Here is a 27,934-nt window from a genome sequence, read left to right on the forward strand (position 1 = left end):
TATTCCTCTCCTCCTTTTCTTGGGAATTTCAGGGAAATAAGATGTAGTTGATGAGTATATAAATGGTAAACATTCATATCTTACCTATGAACATTATTATACCCTGGAGATGGTTTCTGGGGTTCATTAAAACAACCAACATATTATTTGTTAAGATCTTTATACTGATCTTTCGGCTTATTGGATCTCGCATCCTGGCATGGATCCCGAATCGACTAAAACGTATAAAAAAAACACCTCCAACAAGTTCATGATAGTCATAATAATCATATTATTGATACGCGTACACAGTGATGAATCCAGAAAAATTTTATAGACTGAACCAATATAAACATAATACAAATTTTATACATATAATTTGAGCACATACCATTAAAAAATAACAATGATATTAACATAATTTTTTATAATTATTTTTCAATCATGGCATGTTATTATCTTATGATGATACATCAAGATCACCGCTAATTTTTTAAAGATGAGAGACCAAAACATAAGAAAAATGTAACATTAAGTGTGATTTAAAATAAATAATAGTTGAGTGACTAAAATAAAAACTAAATAATAAAGGGTGACTTAATAAGCAATTTACTCTTTTTAGGCATGGGCTCCATGGCCTAGGTAGGCCTAGGTCTAGATACGCCCCTACGCATACCGAGACCACTATAAATACTCCAATCAAGACTGGAAAGGGAATGAACCGTTCATTACCTTGATAGGCTTTTTTGAATCTCCTTCTTCTTTCTCAATATGACTCGATTCTCTTTTTCATCCAAACATTAACCAACTTCTTTAATTGACTGCGACTCTATGCTAACATCAAAAGGGATAAACTGTAAACAACTGACGATATAAACTTGTTGTTATCAACAAACATAATATTAATTGTAGCACCTGGAGCTATATGCCCATATGTTCCTGCAAGTGATGTCCAATTGGAAGAGTCCTGCTTCAAAATTCTTGCAGTTCCAAAATCGGAGACACGAGCTTCATAGTCCGAATCCAAAAGAACATTGTTGCTGGAAATGTCTCGATGAACTATAGGTTGTGAATGGTCGTGATGCATATAAGACAGAGCATTGGCCAATCCTTTAAAAACATTTAGCCTCTTTTCCCAGTCTAACAACAATGCATGTTCATTGTTGCTTAATATAATTCTCAAACTTCCCCTTTCTACGAACTCATAAACCAGAAAAGAGTGCTTTGGATGTGAACAAAAGCCATACATCCGCACAATGTTAAAGTGTCTTATTTCTAATAAAGAAACAATCTCACTTTCAAAAGCTTTCAAGTGTTGAAATTCAAAAGCACATGGCGTGGAAATTCAATGCATGGGCGGCTACACAATTCAACAATAATTAGGTTGCCTAATTTTGTTGAATTTGGGCAAGGGTTAATCACCAAATTGAGCCATTGTATTTTAGGGTAATTATAAGATTAGTCCCTAAGTTTCAACTATAAATACCCTAGCTCATTTAGCTTCAAAATCATCCCAAAACATTTCTTTCTTCCTATACTAGAGAGCTTTCTTGTGAGTAGTGAGTGTTTTGTAAACACCTGTAAATTTTCTCTCTTAGTAAAAGATCTGCAGCAGCCCGGAGACGTAAGCACAATTGGCTGAACTCCGTTATCAATTTTCGGGTATTATTTTTCCGCTTTTATTTCGCATTCTCACTAATCTGGTTATAGGGAAATTACTTGTACTGGGTTTATTTTCCTAACAACTGGTATCAGAGCTTTTGGTTGTAAATTTTGTCAATTTTTCTGTGAGGTTACTATTCACGTGAATAGTGAATTTCGTGAATAGTGAAATTCGGTCGGCGATACGAGTTTGTCGACGAAGGTGTTCTAATACACGGCGGTTCACAGAAATTGTCAAAAACGATCCAAAGAAGCCAGATTCGAGTGGGAGCGATGGCTGCAGACGAAGGGAAGGTGAAAATTGAAAAGTTCGATGGTGCGGACTTTGGATTTTGGAAGATGCAAATTGAAGATTTTCTGTATCAGAAAAATCTATATCAACCCCTATCAGGAAAACAACCAGAGGGCATGAAGAATGAAGACTGGGCTCTTCTTGACAGACAAGCCCTCGGAGTTATCCGACTGACGTTATCCCGCAATGTTGCTTTCAACATAGCAAAGGAAAAGACCACGGCGGGTCTTATGGCTGCTCTCTCCAGTATGTATGAGAAGCCATCGGCCTCAAACAAAGTTCATTTTGATGAGGCGATTATTCAATTTGCAGATGGCGGAAGGGGCATCGGTGGCACAACACCTAAATGAACTCAACACAATCACAACCCAGTTGAGTTCAGTGGAAATTGAACTCGATGATGAAGTTCGAGCTTTAATTCTCTTATCATCTCTACCAGACAGTTGGAATGTTACCGTTACAGCAGTCAGCAGTTCGTCGGGAAACAGCAAATTAAAATACGACGATGTTCGGGATCTGGTACTGAGCGAAGAAATTCGACGGAGAGAATCGGGTGAAGCATCAACCTCCTCAGCCTTGCACACGGAGTCCAGAGGGAGAACTTCAGAAAGGAATTCAAATCGTAGCAGATCGAAATCCAGAAGGGGAAAATCAAGAACAGGAAATAAAGATTTTACCTGTTATAATTGCGGCAAGAAGGGTCACTTCAAAAGAGATTGCCGAGCACCGAAGAAAAATACCGGCGCACAGGAATCTGCCAACGTGACAGAGGAGACAGGTGATGCCATGATTCTAAGCGTCAACAGTCCGATTGAATCATGGATCTTGGATTCAGGGGCATCTTTCCACTCCATCCCATGCCAAGAAATCATGGAGAACTATGTCAGTGGTGATTTTGGGAAGGTTCATCTTGCTGATGATGAAACCTTGAAGATCGTCGGAAAAGGAGATATCCGACTAAAGCTGCCAAACCAGACCACCTGGAAGCTGACAGGAGTGAGACATATTCCTGGCCTCAAAAGAAATCTGATTTATGTTGGACAGCTTGATGGAGAAGGATATAGTACAACTTTTTCAGGCTGTGAATGGAAGATTACCAAAGGAGCACTCGTCATTGCTCGTGGTAAGAAGACTGGTACTCTCTATGTAAAACCTCAAATTTAGAGAATATCATTGCAGTAGCAGATGCTGATGGAAAATCAAACCTATGGCACCAAAGGCTTGGCCATATGAGCGAGAAAGGGATGAAGATACTTTTGTCAAAAGGGAAGCTGCCGGATCTAAAGAATGTAGATGTCGGACTATGCGAGGATTGCATCTTTGGAAAACAAAAGAAAGTCAGCTTTACAAATATTGGCAAGACTCCCAAGGCAGAAAGGTTAGAATTGATTCATACTGATGTATGGGGACCATCCCCAGTTCCATCTCTTGCAGGCTCACTATATTATGTCACCTTCATCGATGATTCAAAAAGGAAGGTGTGGGTTTATTTTCTGAAGAAGAAAATCAGAAGTCTTTGATACCTTCAGAAAATGGAAGGCCATGGTGGAAAATGAGACTGGTTTGAAAGTCAAGCGGTTGAGGTCTGACAATGGAGGAGAGTACAGAGACAGTAGATTCAGAGATTTCTGCGCAAACAATGGGATCAAGATGGAGACAACAGTTCCCATAACACCACAACAGAATGGTGTAGCAGAGCGCATGAACAGAACTCTAAATGAACTTGCCAGAAGCATGAGGATACATGACGGATTGCCCAAATTTCTATGGGCTGAAGCTATCAACACTGCAGCTTACCTGATCAACCGTGGGCCCTCAGTTCCTTTGGATGGCGGAATACCAGAGGAAGCTTGGAGCAAGAAAGAAATAAACCTTTCACACTTAAGAGTGTTTGGTTGTATTTCTTATGTACACATAAACTCTGCTGAAAGAAGTAAACTTGATGCCAAGTCCAACAAATGTGTCTTTGTTGGTTACGGTGGTGATGAGTTCGGTTATCGGTTTTGGGACTACGAAAATCGAAAGATCATCAGAAGCAGAGACGTCATTTTCAATGAAAATGTGATGTACAAAGTCAGGTCAACCGCAGAATCAAGTAATATCGAAGCTGAAACAAAGGAATTTGCTGAGTTCGAGGAGATTTCTGGAAATGATGTTCAGATCAGTCCTGAAACAGTTCAAGAGGAAGAACCAGGCACACCAGAACTGAGACGCTCCTCCAGAATTCCTAAACCAACCCAACGGTATTCGCCTTCTTTGCACTACTTGTTGCTGACTGACAATGGTGAACCATAGTGCTATGATGAAGCGATGCATGTGGATGATTCAGTCAAGTGGGAGTCTTCCATGAAAGATGAGATGGACTCACTTATGTTAAATCAGACGTGGGAATTAGCTGAATTACCACCAGGCAAGAAAGCGCTCCATAACAAGTGGATTTACAGGATCAAAGAAGAGCACGATGGGAGAAAACGCTACAAAGCAAGATTGGTTGTCAAAGGCTTTCAGCAAAAAGAAGGTATTGACTACAATGAAATTTTCTCTCCAGTCGTAAAACTGTCTACAATCAGACTGGTGTTGAAAATTGTAGCTGCAGAGAATTTACATCTTGAGCAGTTAGATGTAAAGACAGCTTTCCTTCATGGTGATTTGGAGGAAGAAATCTATATGAGGCAGCCAGAAGGTTTCATAGAGGCAAACAAGAAAAACCTGGTATGCAGGTTGAAAAAGAGCTTTTATGGTTTAAAACAAGCTCCTAGACAGTGGTACAAGAAGTTTGATAGTTTCATGAGTAGCAGTGGTTTTACAAGATGCCAAGCAGATCATTGTTGCTATATCAAGAGGTTCGACAACAGCTTCATTATTTTATTATTGTATGTTGATGACATGCTCGTTGCAGGCTCAGATATGCAAGAGATTATAAACTTGAAGCAAAAATTGTCGAAGCAGTTTGCTACGAAGGATATGGGCGCTGCAAAGCAGATTCTTGGGATGAGGATCAAGAGAGACACAAAGTCGGGGACTTTGATGTTATCACAGGCTGAATACATCAACAAAGTACTCTCCAGGTTCAATATGCAAGATGCTAAACCAGTAAGTACACCTTTAGGTGTTCATTTTAGACTGTCCAAAGAACAGTCACCAAAGACGGAGGAAGAACGTGCACACATGGTGAAGGTGCCGTATGCCTCAGCAATTGGAAGTCTAATGTATGCCATGGTTTGTACCAGACCAGATATTGCTCAAGCAGTGGGAGCTGTTAGCAGGTACATGAATAATCCGGGAAAAGTACACTGGGAAGCAGTCAAATGGATCCTCAGATATCTGCGGGGTACTACAAACAAAGCACTTTGTTTCAAAGGTGGAGATATGATACTAACAGGCTATGTAGATGCTGACTTAGCCGGAAATGTCGACATCAGAAGAAGCACTACAGGGTATGTCTATACTCTAGGAGGAACCGTAGTGAGTTGGGTTTCTCAACTACAGAAGATAGTTGCTCTCTCCACAACTGAAGCAGAATATGTCGCTGTTACGGAAGCCAGCAAGGAGATGGTTTGGCTCCAAAGTTTCTTGGAAGAGTTAGGCAAGAAACAAGAAAACAATGTCTTGTATTGCGACAGTCAAAGTGCTATCCATCTAGCGAAGAATCCGTCTTTTCATTCCAGGACGAAGCATATACAATTGCGATATCATTTTATCCGGTCTCTTCTGGAAGATGGGATTTTGAAACTTGAAAAGATTAGCGGAGCTCAAAATCCGGCAGACATGTTGACAAAGACGGTGACCACAGACAAACTAAAGTTGTGTTCAACTTCAGTTGGCATGCTAGAGTAACAAGACTAGAAAAGCTGCTGCATTGATCGAGGTGTGAAGACAGATTAAAATCAGTCTTCAAGTGGGAGATTGTTGAAATTCAAAAGCACATGGCGTGGAAATTCAATGCATGGGCGGCTACACAATTCAACAATAATTAGGTTGCCTAATTTTTGTTGAATTTGGGCAAGGGTTAATCACCAAAATTGAGCCATTGTATTTTAGGGTAATTACAAGATTAGTCCCTAAGTTTCAACTATAAATACCCTAGCTCATTTAGCTTCAAAATCATCCCAAAACATTTCTTTCTTCCTATACTAGAGAGCTTTTTTGTGAGTAGTGAGTGTTTTGTAAACACCTGTAAATTTTCTCTCTTAGTAAAAGATCTGCAGCAGCCCGGAGACGTAAGCACAATTGGCTGAACTCCGTTATCAATTTTCGGGTATTATTTTTCCGCTTTTATTTCGCATTCTCACTAATCTGGTTATAGGGAAATTACTTGTACTGGGTTTATTTTCCTAACATCAAGTTGTTGAGAAGCAAGTTGTGTTGAGATTGGTGAAGCTTCTTCACTGCATCCACTTGACCAGTTGGTAATGTAGCTTTATAAACAGTTCCATATCCTCCCGATCGGAGCTAAAATCTTCAGTGGCTTCAATGATGCCGTCATGGAGTACTCTTCCATTAAACCCCAACACAGTGAAAATATCTCCATGCTGTTCCTCCATTGGCTCTGATTTTCTAGTTGGAGTCTTATTGCAAAAAGTAGAGAAAATTCCAGCCAATATAAACAACGAAAGTAGACCACCAAGGAGTGGAAGAACAGCTAATACGACGACGTTGGTCCTTCTTCCATGGCTACGGTTGTCTCGGGAAGGGACAACACAAGGCCTTAGTCCAGTGGCGTTACCACATAAGTCTTTATTGTTCCCTAAGGCATGGAATGAAGCGTCAAGAAATGCCTTAAGGTCTGGAATTGGACCTTCCAATTGATTGAAGGATATATTCACAATTCTCAAACCATGCATCTCATTGAAAGCTTCTGGGATGGAACCATTGAGCATATGTAAGAAAGGTTCAATACTTCCAAGGACTGTAATTTTCCTAACTGTCCTGGGATGCCTCCAATAAGTGAATTCTGACTCAAACCTAGACTTTCAAGAGCAACAAGATTGCTTATTGAGGATGGAATGCCCTCTCCAAGATCATTCATGCTCAAATTCAAGTGGAATACAAGCAGTTTCCAAGTTGATCTGGAATAAATCCACTTAAATTGTTTGATGCCAACTTAAGTTGTTCTAGATTAGAAAGAAGACCAATCTCGTATGGAATTTTTCCTGAAAACTGGTTACCACTTAGCAAAAGATGGGACATCATTTTCAATGCTCCGAGTCCCCTAGGAATCTCACCGGTTAGACAATTCGAAGAGAGATCGAGTTCCTGCAATTGAGTTGCATGCCCCAACTTAAGTGGTATCTTTCCAGTAATGTTATTATTGGAGATTTGCAGGCTTCGTAGATTATGGCATCGCCCCCATTTAGGAGAAAGTTCACCATAAAATCTGTTATTGCTTAAAGCAATAAAAGTTAAATTTGGATAAATACCAATAGCTACTGATATATTTCCAGTCAAGTGGTTTTTTTCAAGCCTAACTCTATACAAGCTTCTGCAATCTCTCAAGCTTGATGGGATATGACCTGTGAGTTCATTATGCATTGCCCCAAAATATACGAGTGATCCCCCACTACAAACATTTTCGAGCAATGGACCTGTGAAATGGTTATGGCCTAATTGCAAATGTTGCAGACGAGTAAGAATGGAGAAAGTTGGAGGAGTTAAGCCAACGAAACTATTATTAGACAACTAAAGTTCAAAGAGATATTTAAGCATGCCTACCTCTTTAGGTATGGACCAATAAAACTTGGTCTTGTGAAGAGAAAGAGTAGACAAGGTTGTCAAGTTTCCAATGGAAGCAGGGATGGAACCAGAGAAATTATTCTCACGCAGCACAAGTTCAGTGAGAGTTTTAAGCTCCCATACCCCTTGAGGTATTGACCCAGAAAACATGTTACGGCTAAGGTCAAGAACTGATAAGCTGGTCAAGTTTGCTATCTCTCGAGGTAATAGCCACAAAGCGTGTTGTTTTGCAGTTCTAGGTGGGTGAGAGATTGAAGCATTGCTATTTCGAATGGGATGTTCCCAGAGAAATTGTTGTATGACAAGTCGAGCAAGACAAGTTTAGAAAGGTTCCCGAGGTGGGAGGTAGGGGTGTTCATTCGGTTAAAACGGTGGTCGACCGAACCGAATTAACCATAACCGAATTAATCAAATTTTTTTTTTCTTTAACCGTTAACCGAACCGAATTTTTTTTCGAATATATTAATCGAACCGAATAAATTTCGGTTAATTCGGTTAATTTCAAATTAACCGAATTTTTTAAAAAAATTTCTAATTTATATAAAAATTAAATATTTTTTAATTCAAAAAAAGTTTATAATTAATTTAAATAATATATAATTATAAAATAAAAATATTAGATAAATTTTTTAATTAATTAATATTGATTTAAGTTTAAAAGTTATTGGATCTTAAATTATTAATTGGGTTTGAAATGGTTTGGGCTTAACCCATATGTTATATATAATATATTTAATATTTTTTAATTAAAAAACAGTTTATAATTAATTTAAATAATATATAATTATAAAATAAAAAATTTATATAATTTTTTAATTAATTAATATTGATTTAAGTTTAAAAATTATTGGATCTTAAATTATTAATTGGGTTTTAAATGATTTGGGTTGAGCCAATATATTATATATAATATATTTAATATTTAAAATTTAATTTCGGTTAATTAACCGAATTAACCATTAACCGAATTCTAAAAATTTTATTAACCATTAACAGACCGAACTAATTCGGTAACCGAACCGAATTAATCAAATTAATTCGGTTCGATCGGTTAATCGAATTAGATCGGTTAACCGAATTAGTTGGATTATTTGAACACCCCTAGTGGGAGGGAATGGAGCCATGGTGTGAGTTGTTTCGAAGCTGAAGAGTGATCAAGTTAGGGAAGGAAAGGAAGTTGAGATTATCAAGTGTACCTCGTAATCTCGAACCATACCCTGCGAGACTTAGATCGGTGATGCTTCCGGTGCTGTCGCAAGTGATCCAGACCCAGTTGCAATGATTGTTTCCGACGCACAAAGAAGAGAGAAAAGTTTGGGTGTGGCTGGGGAGGCTAGCTTTCCATTTTAGAAGAGCTTCAGCTTCAGTAAAGTCCGTGGAGGATGAAGAAGAGAAAGCATGAGAAGTTACAAAGAAGAGGAAGAAGAGTTTGAATGTTATTAAGAAGGAAGCCATGGTTAATATATAAGTTACCATACAAGACTCGGGATTAGTTTTGTCCAAATTACTGTTCACCGTTGTCTTCAATCCATCTGTTCTCTGTTTTCTCTTCAAATAATCTTTAGCATTTTAAGTAGGCAAGTGTGATGTCTCAAGATTTCCTTAATGTTTTGGGGTTCATTTTCATAGCTAGCTCTCAACATTAATTACCCCTTCCATGGTTTAATAAATCAATTTTTATCGCCTTCATTAATTATGTTTTTCTAACTGCCCCAAGGAATACGTCGACACCATTGTCAATGGCTCAACACCCAGAGTCAATGGTCAATGACTCAAGACCATCTATCAATCAACCAATCTCTAACGTCTTCTTGGCGCTAATAATTTGCTTATATGGATAGATGTGTCCAAGAACAAAAATATAATTTAATGTTAGACTGATGAGTTTCTAAAATTTCATAAAAAAATAGATTTATAAAATTTTATGAGCGAAAATAGATGAGTTAAAATTATCTATAGAAGATAAATGAAAATATCTAAAATAAGGGTCCAACTTTGCATATGTCATCGTTTCTTATTAGAATCAATCATAGTAAACATGAAACTTAATCAGTATCTATGATATTAAATCATCTTAAATCATCAAAAATTGAATATTAAATTCATGGAACTGTACCTTAGTCCATTGTTAAAAATCACATAGAATGTTGTGATTTTCCATGAAAATAGGTTTTATTTTTTGTGTAAAAAACTCTTTATTAAAATAAGAGTAATAAAAGTTAATATATATTTTAGGGATTACTATCTATTTATATAAAATGAATATTAAATAATTTTAAAAGTATTTATAATTATTCTTTTCATCAAATTATGACAGTTTAATATCTATGAAACATATAACATAATTAATCACTTAATTGTGTGTCATACTTTATAATAACATCATGCATTATACATATGTACCAACTGTAGACACCCGTTTTATCCGGGTTTTTTAAAACAAAATCAGTCGAACATTCCAGCACCGTCAAGCATTCTGGAAGCCGCCATCGTCATCACCTACATCACCAGTAGCCGAAAATCAAACCCAAAGTCAGCAAAATCAAGCCAGCCATCGAAAATCAAAGTCAAAATAAATCCCGAAAGATATGGGATTTCACCATGCAACAATTATAAAAAGACCATTCGACCGAAAGAAAAAGGGGGCAAGCATCCAAACAAGGAAAAAAATAGAGAGAAGATAACGAGAGATTTACCACGACCGTCGGAGGCTTCAAACATTGTCGGAGAAGTTGAAACATCGAAGGTAAAAATTTAGATCTACTTCGATCTATGGGTTTTTAGAAAGAAATGTCGTCAGATTTGGCTTTAGGGTGGTGAGAGCTTCGATTTGATGTATTTTTATATTTTCCGGCCATCGTGAATAGTGATCGGTAGTGGTGAATAGTGACTGACGGTGATCGGAATAGTGACGACGGTGGCGGCACACAGTGGCCGGCCGTTAGCTAATTTCTCTTCGGTGAGGGAGTTAGAGAGAAGTCATTTAGGCATGTTATGGGATATAAATACCCTCCCCAAAACTACGTCGTTTTGGGAAGGACCTTTGCGTCATTTCAAAAATGGTCAAACTTCGTCCGCAGTTCCTGTAATTTGTAATTTTTACATTTTAGTCACCAAATTTAATTTTCAGCATTTTAATTCGGATTTCGAATTTTATTATGGTTACATTTTAGTTCCTAATTTATGTTTTATTCGAATATGGCCTAGGAATTTATGCATGTTTTATTTTGGTCACTAATGTAAATTATTTTCTTTTATTTTGGTCTTTTAATTTTATAATGATTTCATTTTAATCACTAATTTTGTGTGTTTGGTATTTTGTTTAATTACTAGTGATCCTTTAACATTTCTTCATTTTTAGAATAAAAATTATTGTTATTATTTCCTAATGTTTATATATTTTATTTTATTTTTATTTCTTTTAGAAATTAATATTTTCTTATTTTTATTTTAATATTTTTCTTAATTTTTATTTATTTCTCTTGTGACATTATTTCACTTATTATTATTATTTATCTTAAGAAAAAATTTATTTTTAATTTAATCTTCTAAAATTTTTCTTTTGTTTAGCATTCAATATTTTATTTTACCATCTAATATTTTGTTTGATTTTTAATCTCAATCGATAAAAGGTAAGTAATTCGAATTGAATTTTTAAATTTCAATTTAAATTTTAATTTTCGCAATTAAGACAACCGACATATTAAATGGTACAGAAAGGGCAGTTCAAGGGTGTTAATCCTTCCTTGACTGTAATCGACTCCCGAACCCATTTTAATCGAGTCTTTGTAAAAGCAGACCAGTTTAAAACAATTTTTCTTAAAATTGTTTTTAAAAGACGTATTTAGGTATTCGATCTACCTAACACAAAGGTCGATGACGACTCTTTTTCAATTCTATCTGTAGACACTCATTTTCATCCACATATTTTTTATTTTTTTATATCTATATATATATATTATATAGTTTGCAAACAGTTTTTGAAGATACATATATAATATATAGTTTCTAAAAACATTTTGAAAATGTATATAATATATAGTTTTTAAAACACTTTTGAAAACTATATAATATATAGTTTTTAAAACATTTTAGAAAATATATAATATATAGTTTTTAAAATCATTTTGAAAAACATATATAATATATATTTTTTGAAAACATATTTTAAAAAAACTTATATAATATATAGTTTTTGAAAATACTTTTTAAAACTTATATAATATATAATTTTAAAAAACATTTTTTGAAAATTATATAGTTTTTAAAAAACATTTTTGAAAATTTATATGTAATATAGTTTTTTAAAATGTTTTTAAAAAAAAGTTTATATTATATAGTTTTTTTTAAAAAAATATTTTTATTTTTTATTATTTTTAATTTTTAATTTTTTATTATTTTTTTATTACTTATATATATATATATATTTTCTTTAGGTTTGTATAAAGGGTCCAATGCAACGAGTCCAGACAATCCAAGTGGGCATGACCCAGCCCGTAACCAACATCCAAAGTCTGCTAGGGTTCCCACGCAATGTTCAGTCAACAGCGCCGCACGCAACAGTCATGCCAAACGGCCAGAAGTGTCCGGCCGAGATCCCCGGGACTGAACTATCCCGGGGTACTCGGCAACAACCCACCACGATCCCAAGATCGTTGGAGCCCAAACGGCCAAAACCGAGCTATAAAAGCCTCGGTGAGGCCAACAGGATAGTAGGGAGAGAACATCGGTCAACAAATATGACAAACCCACAGTCAATAGTTCCCGCCGAGAACCATCACCGAAAAATGACCATCACAGAGAAACCACGGAGTGTCAACGACTACAAAATACCAACACAGATAAACATAGTAAGCCAAGCATCAACAGAGAAAAACAATAGCAAGATCGAAACACATCAACCAACGAAAACAGAAAACAACAAACCAAAACCAAACAACCACGCACACAAAAAACATAAAGTTGAAGCATCAACCGACGAAACCACTGGAAAAGTAAAGGGTCGCCGGCGAGGAATGTAAAAAGGCTGAACCTTTCGGGCCAGATCTACTGCGTTCGTGGTAGTTTTAGGCGATTTAGGCTTTGATTTTGCATTTGGGGTGATGATGAGGGTATTCAGTGAGGTTTTAGGGTTGTTCAACCGCCGGTGGTAGCGGTCGGAGCGATTTCCGGTGGAGGCTGGCACGACTGGGTTGTCATCGGAGGGGCGACCGGATTTCGGTCGAGCTAAAGAGAGGGATGAGAGAAATTCTTTCTCTCAAATTTAAAGAGATGAGCGAAATGGCGAGAATGAGGGAGAATGGTTGATTTTTGCTTAAGGGGAGGGTATTTATAGGCTTGGTGAAACGACGTCGTTTTCCCCTTACCATCCGCGTGTTTTCGAGGGGAAAAGGAATAATTCCCTTTTAGTCCTCGTTCCGTTGTAAGCCTTCAGTTTGGTCCAATTTTATCAAATTTAATCTTGAATTCTTTTTTAATTTCACCCCTGTTTTACTATTATTCTAATTCATACATTTTTATGTTTTTTTTGTATTATATATGTTTTATATTATTTTAATATTTTTTCTTTTTGTTTTCTTTTTATTTATTTTTCCTTTTTTTTAAACTAACATTCTTATTGTTTTATTTTTTTATTATTATTTTCTATTTCATTTTCTACTAACTTTTGTTTATCCTTGCCAATTATTTTTATTTTATTCTTATATTCATGTATATATATATATATATTCCTGTTTTACCCTTATTTATTTTTTATTTTACCGTCTAATATTTTTTTGACATTTTCAGCGGTAATTTCAATCGATCAAAAGGTAAGCAATTCGAACCGAATTTTTAAATTTCAATTTAAATTTTTAATTTTCGCAAATAAAGACAACCAACGAATTAATTTGTACCGAAAGGGCGGTTCAAGGGTGTTAATCCTTCCTTGACCGTAACCGACTCCCGAACTCGACACGTTTCTGGTACAACGCAGATCAGTTAAGATGATATCCGATCAACCCATTTGTTCTAAAATAAATGATCGATGGCGACCCCCAATCCATTTAATCCAAGTCAAAGTCCAATTCCGGGTCTAACCGAAAGACGGTCGCGACACTATCCAACTTAATTTCAAACTCCCTAATTTTTCAAAATTAAAGTCGTTGCCGTTTTTAAAATAATATTTAATTGTTTACCCCGAAAAAATGGTTATGACACCAACAATTACAGTTTTTAACCCAACAATCTTACACTTAGGTAGCATATATTTCATGACAAATGAACAACCTTATGAGTTAAAAATTTACTATTATATAATAGATATTTTATAATAATTTCGTCCATCAATTATATCTTTATTGGATTAAAGAAGTTTTTTTCATATAAAATTATTATTAGACCCATCAACGATCATATATATATATATATATATATATAATCAAATGCTTATGAGAAGGTTACATCAACTGACATTCAGAAAATTAAGCTGTTCCATTCATAAAGCAATAACCCCATAAAGCTCATTAAGGAGTAAATCATAAGAAGTACCGAATCCGACAGAAATCATTCACGAAGCAGGCGTCGGTCGAAACAGGAAATACTGAAGCAGTTATTCACAAGCCAGATTAATCTAAACAATTCGTTTCAACACCCAAGAAATCTTCACAATCTACTATTTACAATGAAGAAATACATAAAACAAAATTTGATTCTACAGCATAACTTAGCATTCCCATTAAATATAAAGATATTGCAATCATAATCAACCCAATTAAAAAAAATAGAAATTTCCCCACTTTTCCCCTCACAATCCCACATCAACTAACCCTTGGATTATCACTTCTTTTTTAGGGTTAGTAACATGGGTGTTCTTACGGATCTCGGAAGCGATGGTGGAACGGAGGTGTCGGATTTGGTGACGACGTCGTCTAGGTTATATATATCCATAATAGTCGGGATTGATCGACAAGCTTTTCTGAAGAAATCGAAGACTCGGCCCCTTGCTTCTTCCAAGCTCGCTGAGTTCTAAGGTACTTTCACGCACCTCAATGTGAACGCTATTTCCGTAATCTGAGTTGGAGCTCGACTCGTTCAGCGACTCTGAGTCAGGTGGTGGGAGAGGGGAAAAGGTAATGAAATGAAACTATTTAGCCTATTATCAATGTGAAGACTCCGGGGGCGAAACCGCTGTCGTTTTGTGCAGTAGATTGGTCCATTGATGGACTTATGTTTTCAGTCTAAAACTCTAAACCCGGCCCATACCCAACTCATTCGTTATTTTATTAAATACATATTTTAGGTTTAGAATTAAGTTAGTCGAGTAGTGCGGGTCACATCCATAAGGTGTATCATCTCTGTCTTCTTTTATGTCATTTGTAGTAATTTCCATCACTTCTACTTTTTATACGTTTCTGTCATTGGAATTTATGAAGGCTTAGAACTAGGGTAGCGGAGTAGTGTTGCCTTAGTTTAGGTTTTAACCCATTTGACTTTATTCCTTCTCGTAGCTTGCTATCGTTGACTTCTATGTATCATTCTCCTCATGTTTCCTCTTTTTAAATTTTGTCGGGTCTTACGTTTCTGTCTATATGCAGAGATTTTTACGTTGGGATTTATTTGCATGGATTAATTCCCATTACAGACGCGCATATGAAGACTGCATATGAAGACTGTTCAACTATGTATTTATTTATTTATTTATACATGCATTGCATTTTATCTTTATTTTTAATTTTCTGACTGCCGGAGGTCTTCCACGGAAGTTGCTCTCAACCTAGCGTTGGGGGAAGCCTACTACCCTACCTCCCCCTTATTCTATTGCATATGGGAATATAGTTGTTGTTGTTGTTGTATTAAATACATAGTTTATAAATTTATCTATTTTAAAATAAACTATAAACGTGATGTTTTATTGTTTTCATCACATTTAGTGATTAATGCTACATATTTTATGAAAATTTTAAAAATAGTCATTGATTTTCGTCACTGTATGTTTAGAGTCAAAATTTACCTCCAAAAAAATTAGTTAAAAATCTTTCAATGACGTTTAGATAAAATGGCGACGTCTCAAAATCGTCTCTAATGAAATGGAAGTATCAATGCCGATTTATTATTATGATAAAATGATTTGAATTAGTGACATTCTAAATTTATCACAAATAAGTTTTATTTGTAACAATTTGATTCGGCATATAATGTAAGATATAAAAGATGACATTTTATTCGTGCAAAAAATAAGTTAAACGTGATGAAAGTAATTATTTGTTACAATCTCTTATATTTATTTGAAGATTTTAAAAGACATCATAAGAGTGGTCTCTTAATGTTTGGTAGTAAGAATAAACATTTTGAGAAAAACTTTTAATGATATCTTAGATACGCCACTAATTCAAAATCTTATTAGTGATAAATTTTTAAATTTTTAAAACTTATATCTTTTATATATATATTGAAGACCTTTTTTGTTTAATACAAATAAGATACTCATATAAGTTGACCCCAAAATCAAGATTAAAAGTTATTTTTGGGTTTAAATTTAATGTTTAGTATATTAATTATGAAATTCTGATTTAATTATAAAATATATAAAGTTTCATTGTTAAAAAAAATTAATGATAATGATAATATATCACAACAAGATAATGTAATGTCATCATGAAAAAATTAAAAAATATATCACATCAATAATTTTATTGATTTTAAATGATAAATGATCAAAATAAAATTAAAATATAATGTTATATGTAATTTAAAAAAATAATTAAGATATTAAATACTTAATTTACCCCACATTTGTCGCTTTACACCCCGGAAGGTCGAGAACGTTTGATTTCAACATGAAAATAACCCCCGACGACGTCGTTGCATACGTCAGCATGAAATGTTCTGACGACTGTTGATCCAACGGTTGATAGGGTGCCACGTTTAATTTCCTAAACGATAAAAGCAATAACGTACTTGTTGACTTTGGAAGATTGTAAAGACTTTCTTTTTTGAGTACGTTTCTTTGCTTTGTATTTAGTCAAATTGAAAATAACTGGAAATTTTTTACCACCAAGAATAATCATAAAATTAAATAAATAATCAATTCAATTAAATTAATCGAGTTATCATTCAATTTTTAGTTGATATTAGTTTTCAGTTTTATTATTAAATGATTTTTAAATAAAGTTTATTTAAATAAAATAAAAAATATCTATACCGTTCTATTTCATAATCATTTTGATTTTTTCGAAGCAGTTTGGCAGTCGACATTTTATTTTGAAGTAAAATGTATATTTTGAAGTGATAATTGTTAGTCTACAAATTGTTAATGTTTAAAATCTAAGATTTTTTTACTCTAAAATAAAACGTATGGATGCCAAAATGATTTAAAAATAAAATAAAAATAAAAATGACTATTTAATTAAACGTTAAGAGATTATTATCCTAAAATAAAACGTTAGGACTAAAATATTAAAAAATATGTGCTAAAAAGACTATTTGGTCAAAAGCATGAATTTTTATTTTATACTTTCAATTTAATAGAGGAATAGATTGAGAGGGTATTGAGAGAAGATCACACCTAGGAATTTCAAATTTTTTGAATAGTTTAAAATTTTTATTTATTTTTCTATTATGGTTTAATACGTATAATTAAATTTCTATAAATGTACCTCTTAAATTTCTGATATAAAATTTACACATCTGACATAAAATTATACATCTATTTATAATTTAACATATTCAACTTATTTAAAAATTGAATCATCCTTAAAATTCTTAAATTTATGTTACTATTATATAAAAAAACTATAATCATTATTTTCAATCCATAAAATTTTTTAAAGATAAATTTCTAGAAATTAAGTGATAGGGGTGTTTATTGTTCGGTTAAAATTGAATTAACCAATTGAACTAAAATTTCGGTCTGTTAATCGGTCGATTAATTTTGGGTTCGGCCGGTTAACGGTTAATGTTTTTTTTTTAAATTTTGGTTTTGATTAATTCGGTTCGAAATTGATTAATTCGATTCTAAATTGGTTAATTAACTGAATTAATCAAAATTATTAAAATTTAATTTATTATATATATATTTAGCTTTAGGGATGTTGAACTCTATTTTTACCGAATTAATCAATCAAATTAACCGAATAAATAAAAAATATTAACTATTTAATATATATATATATTTATATATTTTGGTTAACTAATCAATTAATCGAACTTAGTTCAGTCTCGGTTAAATATTTTTAGAAAAAATTTGGTTTCGGTTAACAGTTAATGGAGAAAAATTCAATTAATGAAAATTGAGTAATTCGGTTCAATCGGTTAACCGAATTACCTGTTTAAACACCTCTATTAAGTGAAACTCGAAATGAATAATATATGTCAAAGAAGACCACATAATTAGGCATGTGTTTGATTGACTTTGAGTCACGAGTCAAATTAATTATTTCATAAAATAAAAAAAACACCCAAAAATAATTAAATATTTGAATCTGAAGATATTCACGGGGAGATAACCTAATCTTTTATTTATTTTTCACCCAAACTCAATAATTTATATCATAGATTAAATGAAATAAAATTATTCAATATACAAACTATGTCAATTATTTCATTTAAGTAATCATTTCACCACTAACAATCAGTTAGTCTAGTGGGATGAGACATTAGATCCTTAAGTAAGGTCATAAGTTTGAATCTTGATGTTTACGAGTGGAGCAAATTGAGTTGGATGGATCGTCATAGTCTCTGTAATATAAATCTGAATTAGCCGATTAATAAATTAGATAAAGTGATTATACAATAAATAATCTTTACACCAACTATTGTAGGACAAAAACAACACTAACAATATTTATTAGATTATGTGACACCAACATTATTCATAAATTTCAAAATTCTTATTTAACTTTAATTAATATAAGTTCATATCAAAAAATTTATTCGATCTATAAACAAGTTTATAATCGTATTTAAAATATAAAATATTAAAAAATCATTAAAACGATAAAGTATACAAATGATCTTCCTATCATATGACAATGCTTTGTTAAATATCTGAATATTAAGTTATAAAATGATCCCTAATTAACGAGTGTTGTTTTGTAGAGTCTCTCAACTTTTAAAAGTTATAAAATGGTCATTTGACTATTTATATGTTCTAAACTCGTCATTTTTTATTAAAAATTAGCGATCGTCTGAGCTCAAAGTTAACTTGTAGACTGTATATGATAAAATCATATTTTAATGATGTTTACTGACATTGTCGTTGATTTCAAGCATTGACTCGATGACATAATGTTTCAAGTACTAGCTCGACGACATGATGTAAACATTTATGGGATTAGATTTTATCATATCCCAGTTAACGACAAGTTTAGACATCCGTCAATTTTTTAACATAAAAAGATGAGTTTAGAACATATGAATTGTCAATTTGTAACTTATAAAAGTTAAGAGACTTATAAAAGTTAAGAGACTCGACAAAATAACATCCTTTAATTAGATATCATTTTATAATTTTTAATAATTAAATGATCTAATAAAAAAACATCTTACAATTAGTGATGATTTGTGTACTTTTATCTTTGAAAAAAAAGGAGACAATAAGAAAGTACATAAAATGTGAAAGGCAGGTTTCGTCGACCAATGAATATTACTATATTAGCCACCAAAAAGATAGTAATTTTTTTCCAAGGCAAAACAGCGAAAGTCCAAGTTTTCCTAGTCACAAGAGTCTGCGCACGTGCTTTTATTTAGTTAGTTACAATGTACCAATATACGTCCCTTTCTGTCCTTAATTCTTTACTCTAATTATTTTCATGTGATTGATATTCTTATTTAATAATAGGATTATAATACAAACCAAACTACCTAAATAGTTAAAGGTGCGTTTGGTTCACGGAATGTAAGATTATCAGTGGAAATGTAAGATTACTAGGGAATATAATTACTGAGAATGTTGTATTTTGTGTTTGGTTGGCTTAGCAGGAATGTAAGATTACCGTGTTTGGTTAAAGGAATAAAAGATTATTAGAATGTATATTTGACCAAATTGTCCTTATTATATATTTGTTTTTTAACAAGTTGAAAAATATTTATATATTTTCTTTAAAAAAATTAAATTCATAAAATTTATATAAATTTTTTATAAAATTGAAAATATAAAAATATTTAATGAAAGGGTAAAATTTTATTTTAACCCCTGAACTTCATATAAAATTTTAATTATAGATTTTTTTTTTGTAAATCTAAAATAGTTTAAGGATAAATTTGTAATTTAACCTTCGGAGAATTTTTATTAATCAATGACATAAAAAATGATATTTTAAAAAAATTTAAGGGCATTTTAGTCCAAAACGCCGGGAATCCAACAATACCTAAGAAAATAGAGGTAATGACATTCCCGGTAATATACCCCAAAAAATCCACTATTGGTAATCTTACATTACCGGGAACGAGATTCCCGGGCTAACCAAACGGGGGAATGTGGATTCCATTCCCATGAGAATCCCACATTCCCCCATCCAAACACCCCCTAAGGGATTTGTTTATATTTCTTGAAGTCTCAGATTCGAGCATTGCATGTGCAAGAATATTATCGTTCATTATCAAATAATTGAGAATTTTTAAACAAATACTCCCTTTTATTCACCTCAAATTCATATAAAAAATAATCTGATTGCATGTCAAAATAATAATTTAATAACTAAACTATTTTTATTTAAATATAATAATAATATTTAACTGTAATTTTATTAATAATTTAGGATTAAAATATAAGATTTGTTTTAAAAATTTAGAGTTTGGAATTTAAAGTTTACGATTTTAAGAAAAAAGAAAAAAATAAATTTTAAAAGATGGATTTATCAGATATTTTTTTTAATGTTTATAATATACAATGACTCGATGATATTCTTTTAATAATGATAGTATATATAAAAAAATCGAGTCAAAGACATATGTAGACTAGAGATAAATTTGGTATGTAAATAATCTTCTATTTGTTTTAAAATATTTTCCATTCCTTTGTTTCTTGTAACCTTCCTCTTCCCTTATCAAATAATATATATTTTTCCATATCTTATCTCTTTCCACGAAACCGCCATTGATTACTTGAAAAAGAATCCAAATCCCATGCCCCCTATATAAACCCAAAAACCCTAATTGAAGTTATTTCACGTCTCTTCTCTTCTAACTCCTTTCCCAAAAGGGTACTCAAATCTCTTTTCTTTTTAATTTCATCCATGGATGCACTTCGTCAAGTGAAGAGAACCAAGAAGAACTCCAAGAGGAGCAATTCCAAGAAAGATTTGAAAGTCGTTTATATCTCGAGTCCCATGAAGGTCAAGACGTGTGCCTCGCAATTCCGAGCTTTGGTCCAAGAACTCACCGGTAAAGACTCCGACATCGCCGACCGGTTCATGGACAACTCTAACTACATTGACACCACACCAGAGGATTCTTCCGACACGACGAGGATTACTGCCGAGGGTGATGGTGTTATTGGTCAGCTGCCCTTGCTTGATTCCAACAATGATCAATCAGTGTTTGGTCCATTTGATGATGGAATTATGTCGGAAGGGAGTTTCTTGGGGATGTTTACATCAAATTTGTTTCATGACCAATCGCAGTTTGCTGCTATCAGAAGCTTTGGCTCGGTTTGATTAATTTCAAGCATTTAGTTATATAATTACATGTAATTATTATATAGGCTATGGCCTTTAATTTATATAAATAATAGAGTATTTTTTAAGAAAAGAATTTGCATGAGTGATTATTAAGATTTAGTTCAATTAGTATTGCGAGAATTTTGCATAAATTTTGATCTCTACTCAATAACTCATTTAGTTCTCATAATATGCGTAAGCATAGATTTAGTTACACATATTTGAACCCAAAACTCAACTTTAAGTCTAAATCCAAACCCGAAACTCAACTTTAAATCTGAATCCGAACCCGACACTCAACTTTAAGTCTGAACCCGAAGCTCAACTTCAAATCTGAATCTGAAACCGACACTCAGAACTTTAAATCCGAATCCAAACCCGACACTCAGTCTAAATCCAAATCCAAGTGACAAAGATCAAAAGCATTAAAAATGTAAACACCAATACCAATGTCTTCTAATTTAGAAAAGAGAGAAAACACAAAGCAAGCACGAGTGAGTGTACATCTCTATATTTTTTTTTGATTCATGCAAATGCTTCATTTAAGTTAAAATGCTGATTGAAACTTTGAGGACTTTTCACTTGTTTTGTGCAAGCCACTTACAAAAGCCATTCTCTAAAGCATCTTTCATCCATTCATGCCTGCAACTTTGCAGTGCTTTTGGAATCGTAAGCCAGTTTCTCATCCGAGTGCTCTGCTCCGGCCACGAACTTAGTTCCTCCTTCACTAACAAGGCAAACATCGCAGCTTTACATAACCCTTCTGGACTGAATTCATCTTGATGAGTTTTGCTCTTGAAATGATAAAATCCTATGAATCCTAAATTCCATGAGAAAAGTTAGATCACTTTCAACCTAGAGTAAAGAGGTGAATGCAACAATCTTACACACGATGAAATAATTTGAGCAAATCTCATGGTGTAAAGGCAACCCGAGGCATAATCGAAATCTTATGATGACCGTGTTAAGAAAATTTGAAATTAATGGAAATAGTAGGGATAAAGCAACTAACTTCTTGTACAAATAGATAAGAGTGCCCAAAACTATAACCTATTAGATATTAGTATATCATAGAAATGAATCTGTTCAACTTTTTCACATTTAGAGGATCATATCCAGCACCATGCCTAGATATATATCGAACACGAGTATTGGAAGGAACATAAATGGTGAGAGAAACATCTGTGAGATGCGTTCAAGAGGATAAAGTAATGGCATGTAGAAAATATACCAGATCTGTGGCACTATAAAACATTCCACTTGAACTCGGGTGTATCAGATACGTGTATATGTATGACAAAGGTATACTTGACTATTTTCTTAGTGTTTTCATAATCTTACTCAAAAGTTGATGACAATCTCGACCTATGTTACATTGTTACTTGAACAAGGGTGTGATCATCAGATACGTGTATATGTACGACATCGGTATACTTAACTATGTTCTCTTAGATCTTAGTGTTTGTGTGTGTTAAATTGGGATATTTCAAGAAAAATGAAAGCAACATGTGTTGACAAAATAACGAATAATATTTAGAGATCTATCCTGAAAACATCAAATACATCAAGGGATGAACTAATGTCAGAAAATATGTTATAGCATTTCATAAACTCGAAAGATAACAATATAAAACGCATAAATATAAGTGAGGGAGAAAATTCACCAATAAATCCCCTCGGACCCCAGCTTCTTCAATAGCTTCCCTCACTGCAGCCTCCTCGACTGTTTCATCATTCTCCCAACCTCCCTAGAATCAGAGAGAAAGATATCCATAACAAAATGTTACCCTAAAAGTACTCTCTTCTTCAAAATATAGATAATAAGAAAACATGGTAGCCAAACAGCTATTTTTGACTCCATTTAGGTCAACTATATTTTATATGCAGTTATATTCTTTAATGACAAGAATAATATAATACTATGTTACTGACACTAGCATTATTAATTTTTCTTAGTCTTTCTATGTGTTCTTTAAAAATTCATATCCATACACCCATATCATAATGTATATCGAAGTGAATGTCCAATACAGGTAATTCAAGAAAAAATATTGGCAATGAATCTTAAAATTTTGCTAGAACTAATTTTTTTATTACTCCTAGCTCTAGTTTAATCTCAACGGTCTGAAAAAAAAACATATTAATAGGAAGGTCTTTGTATTGAGTTCCAAAGAAAAAAATAAAAAAGGAAGCTTGTGCAAAAATTCAATGGTGTTCAAGTAAAGAAAAAGAGTTTGCAAGAGAAACCACCCAGTATGTAGACAAGAACACAAAGTAATAAAAAGATATCGTGGGACTTGCATTTCAGACTCTACCATCAAATGAACCTTCAGATTTAAATATATGAATCACAATTGATTATTTAAAGAAATTTCATAGCAAACGTTAGTTATGTTTCTCAAGTGTTGAGTTTCTAATAAAAAATTCAGCCAAGAATAATCACTTAAACTCCCGTCCACGATAATAAGTAATAACAAAATTGTCAAAGACCGGTTAAATCATTCAAACCTTAACTATCCTAAAGGGAACTCTTGCCCGTAGATGGGTCATACTTTTTCATGAGATTGCATGATCTATATCAATAAATTCAAATCAGAATCCTCAGCAATTTCCATGAAACATTTACCTCCTACGTAACTCCAAGATCTTCATTTTCTCTGAAGTACCCATGTTTGACAACTGTTTCAACTTTCAACCACACACTTGGACATGGATATGGGGGTATGATCCTCTAAGAACCCTCCAAATACATGAAAATCTTAGAATAAGATTTGATCATACCCATGTCTGATACATCCGAGGCCGAGTAACATAGTTACCTCAGCAAAATTTTATTCTAAACTTAAAACAACATTTCAATCTAATATAATAGGGAAATGTCATAACTACTTACAACCCAATTAATAGATTACCAAAGTACCTCCTGTTATCCAAGAGACAAGTGCAAAGCGTACTTATTCTAATTTGTTGTATATTGTATGTTACTCCAAACATTTCATTTTTCTTTTCTTTACGTACCAGTGTCCAATGGCTATACAGACATGGACATAAGGATACAAGCCTCAAAAGAACCTCCAAAAACGTTAAAATCCTTAGGAAAATTGAACATATCCATGCTGGACACATTTAGTCCCGTCACTTGCACTGGAGTGAGAGTAACATAGGTATTATCAAATACTACTAAGTAAACATACTATTTTGTTGTAAATGTTAATAAGAAATTTGAATGGTGTACACTAGATTGGTTAGATAAAAAAACTGCAAGAAAAAGAAAAGGAGCTAAAAGTAAAGGCTAATAATGGGTAATACCAAATGCAATCCAATATTAACAGATACTCTGCGACAAACTACAACTGGATGCATGTGTTTTTCGGAAAAAAATGTTTATTTCTATCAACAGTAGTGTATATATGAGCAAAAATAAATGCAACAATTTTCTACCGCAGAATGGAGTTAAGCAGGTCCAGAATGGTAGGAAGCATGGAAAAGAAAGTAAGTGTTACAGTGCATGCCTGAACAAACATGAGTTTGTACCTTTGGAAACAAGAGACCTGGTCCGCTAGTTGAGGTAATCATCAGTACCTCAACCACCTTTCCAAATTTTACATCATCTGTCTCGTTTGAATTTCCATACCTAAATGGAATACATCTGTCAAAAGAGAAGAGCAAATTTAGCACATGAAGCTCAATGGTGAATAGAATTTTCATTAAACTTCAAAATTGAAGTGTTCCCACAAGTTGATGCCGATCTCATTACATTCAGAATGGAACAATTCAATCTCAATCCAAAATAGCAAGCAAAGAGGGAAAAGAAAAAGAAAGATTGAAGACCAAACATTCTTCCAAAAAGGTATGTATAAAAATCCGGTCACATTACCACCAAAGCGGAGAAAAACAAACCGTAAACAGAAAGGGGCTCAATTCAATGACATCTTGAATAGCACATCTCATTAATATTGAAGGATGCCCTGCCTCCACGGTAAATTCTTTTGATTTAGTTCCAACGTTAAAGTCAGCATAACTTCAACTGTCAATCCTAGTTATATAGTTAAGCAACTTGATCTACCGCAAAAAAAGGAATATGTTGGGAAATTTTCTCTTTAAGATCGTTCTTTATTTTCCCTGGTTTTTCTTTCTTTATTTTTTTCCCTTTCCTTTTCTTCTTTCAGAAACCAAAAAGACAATTTAAAGGATAGTATAACTGCTTGACTACTGAGAAACATAGCCATCAACATCAATACCAAAATATCAAACCAATAGCCAATATGCAACACACGAAATTTCCTAGAAGGTCTCACTATCTCTTTTTGTTATATGTCATATCTGCCCAAAGTCACACCCAAGGTCAGGTTGATATGCTAACCGTTCCACCTCATGAATAATTCATGAAATTTCGATATTCCTAAATTAGCTCCAAGAGAAAATATCAGTTCTCAAAAACAACACTTCAACTACCAATTATATTGAAATTCATGAAGATTATCCTAGACCTTTTATTCTGAAAGCTCATATGGCAACATAAGGAAGAAAATTCTACGAATATTTTTCACATCGTAATTAACATGTACCCTTTTATTCTGAAAGCATGTTCTTAATAAGCATCATTCCAACCTTCAAATGCCCCCATACATGATTTAACATGGCAATGCAACCAATACATAGGCAACGATATATATAACAAAAACAAAAGCATACCCATTTGCCAATATCACAGAGATGATTTAAATCATTCAAAGCTTAAAATGCAGCGTTGGCACTCATAAACACAAAAAATAAAACAAACCCACTTTCTAATTGATCAATCAAGATAGATCAATAAATATCTCAAACCCAGTGATTTAATAAAACATTCCAATCACAGAGAATACATCAACATTCAAGAAGATAAAAAATACAAAAAAATAGATTAATCAAAACATATTTTCCACATCTACATTACACATATTAAGCAAAAAAACAACCATAAAAAAACATACCCAGCGACAAGGCGAAACCCAGCCTCGTACCTTTGCTGAAGCCGACCTGTACGGGCCACCAAATCCGACATGATAATTTGAAGAAAAAGGAAAACCCAGTTTCTTTATTTCTTTTAAAATCTCAAATTCTCTTGATTTCAACAAAGGCGATCATGGTTGTTGTGTTTTTTTCCCATTTCTTTGGGAGGGGGTTTCAGGCTTGTACAGGATTACGGTTCATCCATTGCTGCTGGCATTGGATTTGACGGTGATGATGAATGCTACAAAGCATCTTTCAATGGTTGGGATCTTCTTGCCTCTTTTATGTTAAATTTTTGGGGGTTTTTTTGAAATTATAAATCGTAATGAATGCCAAAAGATTTTCATTTTTGGGGAAGAAAAGAAGAAACAGAGGGGAAGCGGTATGAACGGATCGAGCGGTGGAGTGGTCAAAATAAGCATGTGAGCTGAGCTGGTTCATACGTGGCTGCATAGTTACAAATCCACCAACGAATTACTCCTATTTAACCTGGATTTTATAGAGTTTGAATCAATTCAATTAGGATAAACTACACAAATGTTCCCTCAAGTATAAGGCACTATTTTATTAAATCATTTGACTATTAAAAGTTATAAAATGATCCTTAGACTATATAATGTTGCTCTATTAAGTTCTTCTACTATTAAAAAGTTACAAAATGGTCATTAAACTATTCATTATGTTCCAAACTCATCCTTTTATGTTAAATATTAGCAGTTATTTAAGTTGAACGTTAACATGATGACTAAGATATGATGGTTGTTTGAGATTCCGGGTTCAAATTTTATCATATCACATTCAACAAGTTAACGTTCATATTAGAATATCGTCTATTCTGAATGAAAAAATATGATTTTTTTTATCATAATAAATAGTCGAGTGACCATTGTATAACTTTTAATAGTTGAAGGACTCAACAAAGTAACACTCCATAATCGAAGGATATTTTATAGCTTTTAATAGTCAATGGACTTAATAAATCAGTATCATATAGTCGAGAATCATTTGTGTACTTTACCCTTCAATTTAATAGGGCTAAATTTCTTTTAAAAAATCAGAATTAAATGGGATCAATTTTTTAAAGAATAAAATCGAATTATATCAAATTTTAAATTTAAGATAAAAAGTCTGACCCCACCCAGAAAATCACCACTAACTCAATCCAACAAATAATGATAGTAGGCATCTAATTTTAAACTACTTGTTAAAATTGATTATTTGCATGTTGAGTTCTTAGTACAAATTTTTATATTTGTGGTGTTAGATGATATTTTACAGTATGATAGTTTAATTTTTAGATGATATTTTTTTTATAAGTGATGGACTTATAAGACTTAAATTGAGGTGTTGAACTTACAAGGATGGAGCCTAAAAGGTTAGTATAATGTAACTTGTAGATTTTCTGAGAGTAAATTCCTTTTAAGTCCTTGAAATTTAAATACCTTATACAATAATTTTTGTATAATTGCTAAACATTCATTATCCAAAAGAAGCAAAGTCTGCTACATCAAAACACAGCCACCATAGGGCCAAAACAATAGTAAAACCCAACACCTATGCAAAGAAAATGGGGAGATATGAAAAATAAATAATTACCCATCAATCCCCCAATTCCTATAAAATCTATCATTTAACC

General features: G+C 33.1%; 2 protein-coding genes and 1 pseudogene across 2 annotated transcripts; 1 reads left to right on the forward strand and 2 right to left on the reverse strand.

Annotated features, from left to right (window-relative positions):
- Nucleotides 1-808: 808 nt before the first annotated feature.
- On the reverse strand, nucleotides 809-10,156 carry LOC120115622 (annotated as a pseudogene).
- A 10,658-nt stretch (nucleotides 10,157-20,814) lies between these two features.
- Nucleotides 20,815-21,370, forward strand: LOC120115605 (sigma factor binding protein 1, chloroplastic-like). Its single transcript, XM_039136264.1, has one exon. It carries the CDS (start codon nucleotides 20,881-20,883, stop codon nucleotides 21,298-21,300), a length of 420 nt encoding a protein of 139 aa, XP_038992195.1. The 5' UTR covers nucleotides 20,815-20,880; the 3' UTR covers nucleotides 21,301-21,370.
- A 456-nt stretch (nucleotides 21,371-21,826) lies between these two features.
- On the reverse strand, nucleotides 21,827-26,687 carry LOC120115620 (nudix hydrolase 16, mitochondrial-like). Its single transcript, XM_039136271.1, has 4 exons — nucleotides 26,280-26,687; nucleotides 24,838-24,952; nucleotides 22,968-23,051; nucleotides 21,827-22,123 (listed from the first exon to the last, which is right to left on the reverse strand). The coding sequence occupies exons 1-4, from the start codon at nucleotides 26,348-26,350 to the stop codon at nucleotides 22,115-22,117; spliced, it is 279 nt and encodes a 92-aa protein (XP_038992202.1). The 5' UTR covers nucleotides 26,351-26,687; the 3' UTR covers nucleotides 21,827-22,114.
- Nucleotides 26,688-27,934: the final 1,247 nt, after the last annotated feature.

Source organism: Hibiscus syriacus, unplaced genomic scaffold (genome assembly GCF_006381635.1).
Source record: "Hibiscus syriacus cultivar Baekdansim isolate YM2019G1 unplaced genomic scaffold, ASM638163v2 tig00110267_pilon, whole genome shotgun sequence".
In the NCBI taxonomy this organism is placed as follows: Eukaryota; Viridiplantae; Streptophyta; class Magnoliopsida; order Malvales; family Malvaceae; genus Hibiscus; species Hibiscus syriacus.